Genomic DNA, 15,563 nt, shown 5'->3' on the forward strand with positions numbered 1-15,563 from the left:
GGGGTAGGGTGGGGGATAAGTTCACAAACCAAATGAGGTTTAGACATCTATTGCAACAGTCACATCAAATTACATTGGATCATTTACAAGGAATTACCATTGCAGCAAGATGGGGGGGCGGGGGGGATCCAGATACGACACCCGTCTAAAACCCTTCTATGAGACCAACAGAAATATGCTCGAGTTGCATTTAAGATATGCAATTAATTCATCAACATTAATTCACTGTCCATGTCTCATCACTTGAATACGTGCCTTTTCACTCCCAGTGTTGCCAGAGGTAAACATTGCCAATTGAATTATGCTGAGACTGTGTGACAAGGGTTTTCCAACAGAGGGCCCCCCACAGCCATTAAAAGTTTTATTGAGAAGCTGAGCAGAAGTTCCAAATAAGGAACGTTTTAGGGGACTCTTCATTAGAGTTTTATGATTGCACACATTTGCAATCAGATAAATTCCAGGCCACCGAATCAGCAATGCAAGCAAAGCAGATATTAACAGATATTAACTGGGTGCATTAGAAGTGCTGCAAAGCTGCAGCCGATTTATGGCAACCCTGTAGGATTTTCAAAGCAAGTGAATAAGAAGAGGTAGTTTGTCACGGCCTTCCTCTTCAAAGTCTCCGGTGTTCTCCCATCCAAGTACTGACCCTGCTTAGTTTCTGAGATCTGATGAGATCGGGCTATATACGATACCATCTCACATCCCAGCTAACAAGGTGCAGGAAAAGAGATTCTACCTAAACACTGGGCAGAACTTCTTTGGAGGTTTTTAAACAGAGGCTGGAAGAGCATATGTCGGGAGTGCCTTGATCGTGTGTTCCTGCATGGCAGGGGATTGGACTTGATGGCCCTGGTGGCCTCTTCCAACTGTATGAGTCTATGAAATAAGTGTGTAATTGATGCCTAAAGAAGTTAGCATTTTGGGGTGATGCTGGGATGATTAAAACTGCTGAAAGTCTTTAATGGCTATACACAATCTGGTGTTGATTCCTTCTTGTACTGGCCAAGAGTCAGCATCTGTATATTGTTTACTATTGTGGTTCCACAGGTGATATAATCTGTTAAGATCCACATGAAAACCGCAACTGTGGCATGAGACCCACAGAGCTGCAAGTACATGGCAGGAACTTGTCTGACATCACAGACATGGCAACTGGCCAGGAAGAGCAGAGTGACCTGCTGGTGTTCATTTTGGAGGGCTTTTCTCAAAGCCACATCTTTTAAAACAGTGTATTTTTAACAGGGGTTTGCAGGGGTTTTCTCTTTTTCTCCTTGTAAGGTTGCTAAGAGCTGAGACTGCTGGAGGTGGGGGGCTTAAATAGGAGTTACCAGGAGGTTACTTCCTTTGTCCCCTGGAGGCTGCTGCAAAGGTGGGGCTCCTGAGGTGGAGTCATTTCCAGTCTTTAGTTCAGTCTCCTGGAGATTAGCCGGTGAGCAGCTTCAGCTGCCAGCCGCAATTTCTTCTTCTTTTTAAAAATAAATAAAATTAATTAATTAATAAGGACATTTTTTTTGAGGGATAGTAGGTACAGATAGCTCAAAGGGCACTGACTAAAAGTTTAATATCTAAATATATAAAACAAAAGCAGATATGAAGGCAAGGGAAGCCAGCAGGGGATAGGGAAGGCTTCCCAGTGTGTTTTTTGCACTGGAGTGTCACATGTAAGGACTATCTGCCACTAGGCCAGAAGTCGTGGGTGTGCCCTCTCACAGTAATGAGCTCCACCTGGCATACAAAGAGGAACGCGTGTCCGTTCTCTCTTTGAAGCCAAGGTGGCAGACCTGGGAGAAGCTTCGAGAGAGGGCAGAGAGGGCAACAAACAAGGCTTTCTTAGGGACCCAGCAGCCGTGGGTCCCACCTCCCAAGGGGTGACATCTCTTCAGATGTCATGGAGAATGAGAGTCTAAAGACAGAGGGTGCCAGTCTGCATGGTGGGGAAGATGTTCCCTTAGATGGGACCCCTTCCCTTGAGTTGGTGAGTCATCAGATATCCTCCGCTACTGGAGAGATACCCCCTCGGGGAGGTGGGGGGCTCCTTTGTAGTGGGTGATCTCGGACCATCAGGAATATAGAGAGTTGGGTTTGTGACATGGATGACCGTGATGGTGACTTGCCTGCCTGGTGCCGGTTGCGGATGTCACGCCACCGCCTAGATAGGCTGTTAGACAGTGCTGGGGTGGAGTCAGCAGTTGTGGTCCACATTGGTACCAATGACATTGGGAAATGTAGCCGGGAGGTTCTGGAAGCTAAATTTAGGCTGCTAGGAAAAAGGTTAAAATCCAGGACCCCTAAGGTGGCATTCTCTGAAATGCTACCTGTTCCATCAAGTAGGGCTTAGCCAGGGTGTTGAGATACAGGGTCTCAAATGCGGGATGAGAAGGTGGTGCAAGGCAGAGGGTTTCTGATTTGTCAGGAACTGGGGAACCTTTGGGACAAGGCAGGCCCGTACAAAAAGGGACGGGCTTCATCTTAACCAAAGAGGGAAACCAGGTTGCCATGCCTCAACATTAAAAAAAAAGGTGGCAGAACAGCTTTTAAACTGATCCCTGGGGAAAGCCGACAGGAGCTGAGGTGACTTCGGCCTGGAATACAGAGTCCATGGGGATGCAGACAGAGAAGGAGGTTTTTTTAAATCAACCACATACAAGTGAAGAGCACAGCAATGTGATAAGTGATAGTGTCTACAAAAGGCTAGAGGGCAAAACACATAAATCCCAGGTTAGGGACAGAGACAGAGTATACAAGTGTCTCTATGCTAATAGTAGAAGCATCTCGACCTAAAATGGGGAGCTGGAGTACAGAGTTTTGAAGGAGGACATTGATATAGTGGGCAATCACAGAGACATGGTGGAATGAGGAGAACCAGTGGGATGCTGTTATCCCAGGTTACAGGCTCTACAGGAAGGATAGGACAGGGCGATTGTGGGAGTGGGTCTCTCTACATCAAAGAGAGCATAGTGTCACATAAAATAGACAATGCAGGGGAGCTTGATTCCCCCACAGAAGCACCTGTGGATATCAATACCAGGGTGAAGCATAGCTTTAACATTAGGAATATATTATCGCCCCTGACCAAAGCACAAGAGGACTTTGAGATGGAAAAGAAATTAGAGAGGCCAACAAAAGCAAAATGTCGCGGTAATGGGCGCATTTTAACTATCCCCATATAAACTGGAAAAATGCATGTTCAGGTCATAGTAAGGGAGAGAACATTCCTGGATATGCTAAATGACTGTGGCTTAGGAGCAGATGGTTGTAGAACCAACCAGGGGAGATGTGATCCCAGGATCTAATTCTATGTGGGACCCAGGACCTAAAAAAGTCGGGAAGTCAGTGTTGTTGAGCCGATAGGGGAACAGCTTAACACAATGCTGTCAGATTCAGTATCTCTGCATGCTTAACAAGTGACAACTACTAATGTAGTTACATTTGTCTTCAGAAAGGGAAATTCTCAAAGATGAGGGGATAGCGCAGGGAAGCTGAAAGGGAAAATCAAGAGAGTCAAAAAATGTCCAAGATGCTTGAGGGTTATTTAAAAACACAGACACAAAAGCTCACCTCGAATGTGTCCCGCAGGTTAGGAAAGGCAGCGCCTAGTCAAATAGAAAGCCAACATGGTTAACAAGGGACGTTGGGGAAATTATTAGGAAAAAAAAAAAAGATGTCTTTAGAAAATGGAAGTCCAACTTAACCTGATAAAGAATACCAGAGAGAACACAAATGGTGGCAAAAGAGAAGCAAGTTAGCTGTAAGGGAGGCAAAAGGATTATGAGGAACACATGGCTGTGAACATCAAAACCAGCAACAAACAGTTCTTCAAGTACATCAAAGCAGGAAGCCAGCAAGGGAAGCGGTAGGTCCAAGTAGATGACAAAGGAACAAAGGGTGTGCTAAAAGATGACAGGGAGATTGCAGAAAAGCTGAATGAATTCTTTGCATCTGTCTTCACCCAAGAGGAGGTGAGGAAAATTCCTGCACCTGAACCAAGCTTCTTAGGAGGCGAATCCGAGGAACTAACAAAGATAGTGGTAGACAAGGAAGAAGTTCTGGCAGCCATTGATAAACTAAATGTTACCAAACCCCCTGGCCCAGATTGCATTCACCCAAGAGTTCTTAAAGAGCTCAAGCATGAAATTGCTGATCTTCTCAACTTTAATATGCAACTTATCCTTGAAATCAGGCTCCATCCCCTGAAGACTGAAGATGGCTGAATGTCACACCAATCTTTAAGAAAGGATCTAGGGGGACCCTGGAAATTACAGGCCAGTCAGTTTTGACATCTGTTCCTGGTAAATTAGTAGAATCTGTCATTAAAGATAAAATTATAAAACATGTAGAAAAGCAAGACCTGCTGAGAAAGAGTCAGCATGGCTTTTGCAGAGGCAAATCCTGTCTTACAAACTTACTAGAGTTCTTTGAGGATGTAAACAGGCATGTGGATAAGGGGGACCAGTGGACATTGTCTACTTGGATTTCCAAAAGGCTTTTGACAAAGTTCCTCACCAGAGACTATTGAGAAAACTCAGCAATGAAGGGAATAAGAGGGGAAGTCCTCCCATGGATTAAAAACTGGTTGAGAAACAGGAAGCAAAGAGTGGGGTGTAAAATGGGAAATTCTCACAATGGAGAGATGTAGGGAGTGGTGTCCCCAAGGGATCCGTCAGATTGGGACCAGTGCTCTTTAACCTATTCATAAAATGACCTGGAAGTAGTGGGTAAAGCGCAGCCAAGTTTGCAGATGATACCAAATTATGTAGGGTGGTGAGAACCACAAAGGATTGCTAGGAGCTCCAAGCTGACCTTGATAAATTAGGTGAGTGGGCTAAGAAATGGCAAATGCAGTTCAATGTAGCAAAATGCAAAAGTGATGCACATAGGGGCAAAATCCAAACTTCACATACATGCTACAGGGTCAGTGCTATCAGTCACAGACCAGGAAAGGATTTAAGCGCCTTAGTTGATAGTTCCATGGGAATGTCAACTCAATGTATGGCAGCCAGAAAAGGCAAACCTCTATGCTGGGGATAATTAGGAAAGGAATTGAGAATAAACTGCAAAAGATTGTCATGCCCCTTATATAAAGCTGTGGTGCGACCAAGACTTTGGAGTACTGTGTTCAGTTCTGGTCAGCCACATCTCAAAAAAGGGATATTGAAGAGATAGAAAAAGTGCAGAGAAGGGGCTTAATGAGGATGATTGAGGGACTGCAGCACCTTCCTTATGAGGAAAGGCTGCGAAGCGTTTGGGACTCCTTTAGTTTGGAGAGGAGACGTCTGAGGGGGGATATGATTGAAGTCTATAAAATCATGCATGGGAGGTAGAAAATGTTGACAGAGAGAAATTTTTTCTCTCCTTCTCACAATAACCTAGAACCAGGGGGCATTCATTGAGAAAATGCTGGGGGGAAGAATTAGACCTAATAAAAGGAAACACTTCTTCACTTCCAACGTGTGAGATTGGTGTTTGGAATATGCTGCCACAGGAGGTGGTGTGTGTGATGGCCACTAACCTGGATAGCTTTAAAAGGGGCTTGGACAGATTTATGGAGGAGAAGTCGCATTTATGGCATACCAATCTTGATCCCTCTTTGATCTGAGAGATTGCAAATGCCTTAACAGTCCAGGGTGCTTTCAGGAGCAAGCAGCCACAGAAGGCCATTGCTTTCACATCCCTACATGTGAACTCCCAAAGGCACCCAGGGCCACTGGCGAGTAGTAGCAGAGCTGACTAGATGGACTCTGGTCTGATCCAGCTGGCTTGTTCTTATGTTCTTATGTTCTTATGACATGAGACAGGAAGAAAGGTCAGAATCATCAAGTCCACCTATGCTAAAAGGAGTTCTTGATTGAGTTTAAAGGCATTTACTTGTGCGAGCCTCGGCTGTTGGGCTATTCTGTATCATTTGGCTGCTGACACCAATTAGGCTGTTTTGGTGACTGGTTGTAGGTTTGTTTTTATGTTGTGTTGTTTTGTTACTGGCATATTCCTTTAAGAATAGGGACGTGCATCAATTTCCCCCCAGTATTTTAGGGTTCCGCTTTAAAAGACCTGGACATTTTTTTAAGCTGGAAAAAAAACCCTGAACCCCCATACTGGCTTTTTTCAGATTTTTCAACATTGGGGGGGATTTTTAAAGCCAAACCTGAAAAATTCCCCGCCATAGAACTGAATGCAGGGACCAGCTGATCTGATCTGGCATTCAGATCTGCTGCCTCTTCCCCCTCCCTCTTTAATGTCGGAGGGGCTGAAACATCCCAGAAAATGCTGGAAAAATTCAGCATTTTTCAGCATCCGTTTTTGGGCTCCCTGAAATTGTTGCCATTTTTTCAGGCTGAGAATAAAGCTGGGGTGGGGGTGAATATTGGTTCAACTTCTTTTTCCGGCTGTACAGCCCCATTTGAGAACCTGTTGACTGAAAAGCAAGATACAAATCTCTCAAACAAATAACACCGGTGACCATTCTTATATTCTTAGAATGGTTGGAGACTCCAGTGCAGACATGAGGACCAGTATTTAAAATCTTATCACCATATTAACTTATATAACTTTGAACCAATGCAAATGGTTCTTCCTCCCTCCCTGGACATTCCACGGGTACATATACTCCACTTGCTTTACTATCATCAGATCCTTTGAAGATGCCAGCCACAGATGCAGGCGGAATGTCAGGAGAAAACCGTACTGGAACATAGCCATGCAACCCAGAAAACCCACAACACCTAGTGACTAGCTGCAGCCTCGACAATTCATACTAATATAATATTTGTTATTTAGAGGGTGATGACCTCCTGACAGAATCTGACCTGTCAGAATCTGACCTGTCAGATTGTTTTGCTTGAGGAAAAGCTTACGGGAAGCTGGACATTTTTGTCACCCCAGATGACCCAACTGGTTCATAAAAAAACTGTGACACCAAAATCAGAATTTCATGCCGAAGAGACAAAGCTTGTTAAAAAGAGGTTAGTCTGTGGCTTCCAGAACCCGGCATTACAGCTTCGTCCCTGTAAGTGGCTGCACCCCTGGGGAGGAGCAGCTACTGGCTGGTTGATCAAGGTGTTTTTTCTAGAAAACCAGTGAACTTAAAAGTTGAAACTGATTCGGTTAATCAGGACGGTAGGGAAAGATGCTTCCTTTGGCTTTTGAACTTTGGCTCGGTTAACATGGGATGCTTGTTAGAAAGATCCTATCAATCAAGGGTATTTGCCAATTGTTGTTCTCAGAACTGATAGCTGGATGGCTGCTGGCTCATGGACGGAATTCTAATGTATTAGCGGAAAAGCTAACTTGTGCGTGTCCAAAGCTGAGATATAAGTTGGTGCTCGCAACATGGAAAAGTTAGTGCTCTCTTTCTCTAATACAGCATTTCCACTCACCACAAGTCTCCATCTTCAACCGTTTTATCATTTGGTGCTCCTGCATGGCCATAGTGCAAAACAGAGCTATTATGTCCACTGTAAAAGAGAGAGAAAAATAACATAAGACAGGCTTTGGATTTTTTTTTTATTTTTACTGTAAAGAGAATCATGCATGAAGAAGGCTCAGGGCTTCACACAGCTAACGTGACTCAGGGTGACCATCCGGTGGTTTACCAAGCAGTTCAACTCACTTCCAGAAGGCCTTGGGAACGTTCCTTGGCTACAAGTCAAGACACCTCAGCATCATGCTTAACTGTATCAGTGGCCACGTCTCTCAATTAAAACCGTTTGGTAAAGCACCTCGAGCAGGAAGCCTGGCTCCACAAGAGATTTAAACAGACTGTTCAAAATCAGTAACACAGAACATCTTGCGGACGACGTAACTCCAGCCACACAAACTCAGTTTACCGAAATTTGCAAGGCAGAAAGAGCACTGTGGCAGAGGTAGATTATTTCGGATATGGATATGGGAGACCCAGTTAAAGATGCAACTTCTATGATTCTGGCCTCTCTTCTAGGGAATTCTCGAAATCAACAAATAACACAGAAACCACAGGTATGCCTGTTTCTCCTCTTTGAAAATTGTAGCCGATAATATAGCTTTTTAATGAAAAGACCAGTTTTGAGCCAATCTAGTCAGGTTTCTGATTTGATGCGAGCAGATGAACATGTGTTCTTGAGTTATTAACTGGTGCTGTGACCTCTTTCATATTAAAGTGTGCTAAAGAGAGGGAAGGGAGAAAGAGCAAAAAATCTTCCTTTGTGAAGGATCACAAAGTGGGTGGCCGTGATGTTACCGTGGAGATGCTCACAATTTAGAAAAGTGATCTTGGCTGGTGAGAAGAACCTCCGCTGATCCTGGCTCATGAAGTACTCGACAAGGGTAAGACGAAAAATAACTGTGATTCACTTGATGGTGATGGAAGAGACAGGGAAGTGTAACTTCATAGGGGCTGAATTATGTTCTCTCTGCACTTAATTCAAAAGCAGGACTAACGAAGAAGAAGAAGAAGAGGAGGAGGAGGAGGAGGAGGAGGAGGAGGAGGAGGAGGAGAAGGAGAAGGGGAGGAGGAGTTTGGATTGATACCTCACCTTCTCCTGTAAGGAGACTCAAGGTGGCTTACAAGCTCCATTCCCTTCCTCTCCCCACAACAGACACCTTGTGAAGTAGGTGGGGCTGAGAGAATTCTGAGAGAACTGTGACTAGCCAAGGTCACGAAGCAGGAATGTAGGAGTGTGGAAACACATCTGGTTCACCAGATAAACCCCTGACACTCAGCTGGAGGGAGTAGAATCAAACCGCTCCCTCCGGATTAGAACTACCGCTCCTAACCACTACACCATGCTGGCTCTCAGCACTAACCTGTATGAATTGTTCAGGTAGATAAGGGGGGAAAGAACCATCCAGTCAAGCATCTGTTCTCTTGCCTCCACATTTGGCTTTGGTAGTCTCCTGATTTTTGTACAGGCTTCCCCCCTCCCCCTACTTTAGTTTTATCTTAGTTGTAGTTTGCTGTTTCATGATTTTTGAGAAAGCCACCCTTAACAGGGAAGATGGAATACAAGAATCTCTGAAGAGGCCCAGCTGTCCTGGTTTAACCCGAGGTCTCTGCATAAAAATCCAAATCTCGATTTGTGTAAGGATCAAAAGCAAGGCCTGCAGATTATAAAACTTCCATTCCGTCACTGATCCTCACACTTTCTCACCCTGACACAAATACCACTTAGGCAATTACTGCTCAGAAATGAGAAAATGAAGGGAAAAATTAAAAATGCCAGTCGGTATTGAGTTAGATTTCCAGTGGGATGCCGCTGAAAATGGGACGGACGGCTGCTGATCCCGCCTCACTGCATACAAACAAGGGCTGTAATATAGTCGTTGCAATTATCCCGCTAGAATTTTAATGGAACAATTATGGCATTGTAAACTGTTTTCAGACCAATTACATCAGTGCAGAAGAGAAATAATTTATCTCAGCTGTTACACTGCTATCCTTGGGGCACGGCTGCCTCCTTGTCATCTGCACCCCAATCTTTCTTGACAATCGCACCAGAATACAGGACCTTAATTGTGTTTCTTTTAGAAATGTATGGCACGTGAAAAGTAAATAAGATGTGTGCATTCTGAAGCAGAAGACAATGTGTTCATAGGGGGATATAGCAAAATTACTCATTCACCGGAGGTGAATTACTCAGAGAAGGGACAGAAGATGTTATCTTGATGCAGAGGAACACATTGGAAGCTCCAGGGTAGGGGTGACCAACCCCTGGCACTCCAGCATGGCTGCTGGCAGGGGCTGATGGGAATTGTAGTCCATGAACATCTGGAGCGCCATAGTTTGGCCACCCCTGCTCTAGGGCATGTAGAGCATCTCGGCTGATGGAATCCTCTCTGCTGGCAGATCGGCCTTGTTGCTAGCAAGACAGTTTCCCTCTCAGAGGTCTTCATTACTTGCCACTTGCCAGAGACCAAGCCAGCCCTATCTGTGAAGTTGCAAAAGCAATTTCATCCCTGCCCTATAAATATCACAACCCAACCCCACTCAGAGGACATTACCAAGAACACTTGGGCAAAAAACATCTAGCACTCAGCCAGGAGTAAACTCAAATACCAGGCTGCCATCAGACATCTATGAATGACTCAAGTCAATTTGAAAAATACATATAAAGCAATTTTGGGAATTGCACAACATGGTAGGGGAAGGGATAAACAAATAAAGAAGGAGAAGAAGAAGAAGAAGAAGAAGAAGAAGAAGGAGGAGGAGGAGGAGGAGGAGGAGGAGGAGGAGGAGGAGGAGGAGGAGGAGGAGGAGGAGGAGAGGAGTAGTAGTAGTTTGGATTTATAACCCACCTTTCTCTCCTGTAAGGAGACTCGAGGTGGCTTACAAGCTCCTTTCCCTTCCTCTCCTCACAACAGACGCCTTGTGAGGCAGGTGGGGCTGAGAGAGTTCTGAAGAACTGAAACTAGCCCAAGGTCACCCAGCAGGAATGTAAGAGAGCGGAAACACATCTGGTTCACCAGATAAGCCTCTGCCACTCAGGTGTAGGAGTGGGGAATCAAACCCTGTTCTCCATATTAGAATCCATCTGCTCTTAACCACTACGGCACGCTGGCTCAACAAATCCCAGTAGTTCAGTAGTACACCATTGCTGAGCCCTAGGGTTAGGGGAACAGCTCCCTGGCTTACCTGGCCCTGAATTTCTACCATGTTGCACTATAGTGCAGGTTAATGCTTGTATAAAATCTGATTCAATGAAGGATGGGGAAATTTGAAATTGTAGGCTGCGCATTTCCTGAGCATGAACCCTTTGATGCTAATTTCACTCCCCCATTACAAGAACCTGAGCAATGTTTGAGGCCCACCCTCATTACAGCTTTTCAAGGTCCTTAGCAATTTTCCTCCAGTTTTAATTAACTCTTCCCCCGCTTCCTGCTTCACAGTGGTCAGAGCCCTTAAAAGCTCAAGAAGCTCCCAGACTAATGGAGTTCGGAGAATGGGCATCTCTTGACACGCATCTCCTGACCCTCATCTCCGCCATCAGGAGATTATAAACATTTGGAGGTTATTAAAGTCAAGTTCCCTCTTCCTGGTCCCTCTCCTTAAAGGATGCTTAATTGTCTTCAACATATTGTACTTCAAATGTTTATTAGACACAATTTTAATTCGATGGTTTGAATATATTACATACCCATCCCAAAGTCTAAATCAATATTATAGACCAGGATCTGCAACCTGCGGCTCTCCAGATGTTCATGGCCTACAATTCCCATCAGCCCCAATTGGCCATGCTGGCAGAGGCTGATGGGAATTGTAGGCCATGAACATCTGGAGAGCCGCAGGTTGCAGACCCCTGTTATAGACAGAAAAAAACCCACAGTTGGGAACAGAGCCAGAAGTTTCGGAATAAAGGAGAACACAGAAACAGAGTAAATTTCATTTATCCAAGCATCTCTCATCCAGAACCAATTCTCCCTCCCTTAATTGCCCTTCATCTCTCTCTCTCTCCATCTCTCCCTCCTTTTTTTAGTAACAGGTCAACATTCTTTGACTAGCCAGGAAGAGATTTCAGCAGTGCTGTGAGCTTTGAGCAGGAGTGGGGAACTGCTATATTAGCCAGAAAGCAGAAGGTGTAACAAATAGGTTTACTGTAGGAAGAAAAATCCTACAACGAACGTCAAGATACCGTGAAGCAGAACAAACTATTTCAAGTGTGACTTGGAAAGAATAGGCTTTGTCCAAAAAGAGGCTTCTTCACTCTTTTGCATGTGAGGAAGCAGCCAAAGTCTGGAAAACGGGGCTGCTGGAAAGCTACGGAAGAGCAAATTTATGGATTCCGCTCACTTTTAGCATAGCTTTCTCCCTTCCGCTGTCACTAAATGACCCCTTTTATAATCTTCTCGATCTGTGAATATGCCTTAATGGCTTAGTCAGCTACCTGACTGAAATACCTAACTTCTGTTCTGTTCATATTGAGTACTAAATTCTCAGTTTCATTTTTAAAGGAAGAAACTACCATGGGTAAGTGTCCCACTGGGGTGAACAAGACTTTCCTGTTCAACAGCAAAATGTTTACAGGGCACAAGAATTATGCAAATAAAACTGATAAAAGCCCTAAAAAGTAAAAGTATTTGTCATGAAGGAGATATGAGGAACCTGATAGTTTTCATCTGTCCTTTAGTACAGTGCTTAGAGGTATGCATGTTTATTCCTCATGGGACCATAGATAGTTTGCTACGACACACAAGAACTGTGAAACCAAAGTGACAAAAAGCCAGAGTACAAATGTAATTCTATAATTGAGTTCGGCTGAGAATTTAGCAGCATTTTTTTTCCTGATAGCTGGCCTGCATCTGTGGCTGGTATCTTCACCAGCCACAGATGAAGGCGAAACATCCCGAGAAAATGCTACTGGAAAGCGGCCATACAGCCTGGAAACTCCACAAAACCCCAGTGATTCCGGCCGTGAAAATCTTCGATAATACATTAATTCTATCATTGTTCTGTACGTTCTGAAAAACCTGGGACAGAACAACTTTATGCAATGATCCAATAGAATAAATATGAATGACTCTGACAAGTATTGTGGTGTTCTAGGTTTTACCAAAAAGGGACAGCATTTTAAAAAATCTAGGAACACATTCTTCAAAAAATATTGCAAAGACAGCAGTAAAACGAGAGAGCAACCACCCTGAACATCAGGAGCTGGTTTGCAAACACCGTTCAGTGAAAGTGGAGACAGGCTATCTCCAGCAATTGGCTTTGTATAATCCTCAGTGGCTTCAAGACGCAGCAAGCGGAGAGGGCGCAGAAGGAAACTCGGTCATCTGTACCCTGAGCTTCTGTGATAACTGCTGATCCTCTCCAAAGCTTCTGTTCCAGTTTGGGAAGGCCTCCTGTCATGCATCTCAACACTTGACAACATATATACATGTACTCTTCCAAAGTTAAGCCACAAGGGGTACTTGTAAAGTAAAAAAAGGTAAAGTTTCCCCTTCAGTCGTGTCCGACCCTGGGGTACCACTGCAAGCAGTGATTTCATAGGCAAGCTCGCTTTTGTGGGGTAGCTTGCCATTGCTTTCCGCTATTCTTTACCCCTAGCTGTGAGCTGGTACTCATTTACCGACCAAGGAATGGATGGATGGCTGAGTTGACCACGCAGCCAGCTGCCAGGGATATCTGACCCATAGGCTCAACTCCTGGTCAGGTGCAGTGCAAGCACTTAACCACTACGCCACGCAGCTCTTTTTGGAGTACTTGTACCCAGTCATAATGAAAGAAAGTTTGCATGTGTGAAGCCCACAGCACCCAAAACATCCACAGATCCTATGCTCAATGTGTTAAAAAATACCAAGCTGAGCTCTCGCCCTTATGAGTTAAACTTCATCTCATTTCACACAATGGTTTGACGAGGGTCAATTACATACGGTTCACCAACAGTTTCCCAAACTCTGCTGAAAGCCTTGCTCAAATGGTATTTCTGGTATTTCTTTCACCTGAAGGAGGCTTACCTGCCACAGATACAGGTGTAGGAAATGTGCCGCATGCCCCCACGGTTGTAGCAGTAATGTTGAAAGAGGCTGCAGGAAAAAGGGGAAAAAAGGAAACCAGCGATTAATGGTTTTCATGAGACCAAATTCAGCGCAGAACTCCCTCTCCAGATTCATCAAAACAGCAGCCCGTTAAGACTTCTCTGTGGCCCAGCTTTGCACAATACCATGGAACTCTCTTCTGTAAGTTTCATAAGCAGGAAACGTACTAAGCAAGAGCTTCATGGTCAAGAGACCCAGAAAGGGGTTCTCTCCCAGTGTCCTTTCAAGTTTAACTGTCCTCTAGAGCCAATTCACAATTTATAGCAGCTAAGAAAGTTGAACGTGGCAGCTAGAATTCCGGCTCTTGCCAAACTTGTCTCATTGAAAATGCACAACTGGAACTGAGCGCATAGCATACTGTGCTGTGCATTGCGCGTAAATGGATCTCAAAAGAGCTAACCCTCACACCAAGCCATCCAAAGCCATCTCAAAAGCAGTACTTTTCAAAGGGTGTGCATACTTTGATGAGTCACCAAACAATACTTAAGTTGAGTGAAAGAGACATGAAGGATGTAGCCCGCTCTGTCAGGCTTAACATTTAACATACATGGGTAAGAGATAGTGAGGTTCTTCATGCTGACATCGCACTTTCAATCCCCTTCCAATGAACTTTGCAGCTGGATTGTATTGTGCGACTAGCAAAAAAGCCACCTGCAAACAATTGTGAGGAGTGGGATTGAAAGTGCATTATTCTGCATAAAAGCGGAAGGCCTGCTTAAACCAACAGTTTATCTATTCAATCCCCGCCCCTCGCCCCCTGAGTGAATAACAAAATGCACTGAGTATTGCCAGAGCAATTTTGACATTGAACAAAGTATGTACACTGTAAATAACCAGCAATTGCACATATGTAAAAGACTGCTGCTAGACAAGGGCGATGACAGGGGACCCCATTGTGTCACCCGTGGGTGCCCATGGGGTAAGCCAAGTGTTTTAGGAAGTGGGTGGGCCAGAGGGCGCTTTTATGCACAAGGGCTCCTGGGTAAATTTTGTTGCTTTATTTGTCGTTTGTTGAAATCATTTGGTGATTGGCAGTAAGGGTGTCTGTATGCAAAAAAAAATATTAAAACAATACGTTCATTTAAAAAGGCATCCTGTTAAGCAGAGATTCTGCCTGATGTGTTATCGTTATGCATGACCTCACTCATTTACATTTTGTGGCAAAAGTAATTTGCCAGCTGGTCTGTCTCACACAGGGAGCCCTGTGGTGCAGAGTGGTAAGACGCAGTACTGCAGCCAAAGCTCTGCTCATAACCTGAGTTGGATCCTGATGGAAGTCAGTTTCAGGTTGACTCAAAGCTGAGCCAGCCTTCCATCCTTCTGAGATCGGTAAGAGGACTACCCAGCTTGCTGGGGGTAAAGGGTGTTTTAAGCAGGCTGGGGAAGACAATGGCAAACCATCCCGTAAACAAAGTCTGCCTAGTAGACATTGTGAAGGGATACCACTCCATGGGTCAGTAATGACCCAGTCTTGGCACAGGGAACTACCTTTACTTTTTTTCCTTTTACGTCTCATAAATAGAAGAAGAAGAGTTTGGATTTATATCCCACTTTTCTCTCCTGTAAGGAGACTCAAGGTGGCTTACAAGCTCCTTTCCCTTCCTCTCCCCACAACAGACACCTTGAGGAGTCAGGGTGGAGCTTGAGAGATTCAAGAACTGCGGGACTTTCAGCCCAAGGTCGCCAGACAGGAATGTAGGAGTGTGGAAACACAACTGGTTCTCCAGATAAGCCTCTGCCACTAAGGTGGAGGAGTGGGGAATCAAACCTGGTTCTCTAGATTAGAATCAACCTGCTGTTAACCGCTACACCAGGCTGGCTCTCTAGTTCTCTAAAGTTTCAGTATCATTACTGAAAAAACTGAAAGACCTTCTTGAATGCAAGGAAATTTGGGGACAGTGCAAGTTTCAAAGGAAAGAAGGTATATTTAAAACTGTCCCTCTGTCTCCAGGCAAAGTTAATCTTGCACAGTGGGCGAAGCACTCTGCAGGGGGAGCTCTTCAGCCTTTCAAAAGTGCTCTATCTCTCTCCCCCCCCCCCACCCCCAGCCGCTT

At 44.7% G+C, this 15,563-nt stretch overlaps 1 protein-coding gene across 1 annotated transcript in view; it reads right to left on the reverse strand.

The window, feature by feature from the left end:
• Positions 1 to 15,563, reverse strand: part of PEPD (peptidase D) — a 189,581-nt gene that overhangs the window by 42,430 nt on the left and 131,588 nt on the right. The window contains exons 10-11 of the mRNA XM_048515733.1: positions 13,429 to 13,497; positions 7,377 to 7,454 (exon numbers count right to left, since the gene is read on the reverse strand). Coding sequence (XP_048371690.1) covers positions 7,377 to 7,454; positions 13,429 to 13,497 — 147 coding nt within the window. The remainder of the gene's footprint in view (positions 1 to 7,376; positions 7,455 to 13,428; positions 13,498 to 15,563) is intronic.

Source organism: Sphaerodactylus townsendi, linkage group LG14 (genome assembly GCF_021028975.2).
Source record: "Sphaerodactylus townsendi isolate TG3544 linkage group LG14, MPM_Stown_v2.3, whole genome shotgun sequence".
NCBI lineage: Eukaryota > Metazoa > Chordata > Lepidosauria > Squamata > Sphaerodactylidae > Sphaerodactylus > Sphaerodactylus townsendi.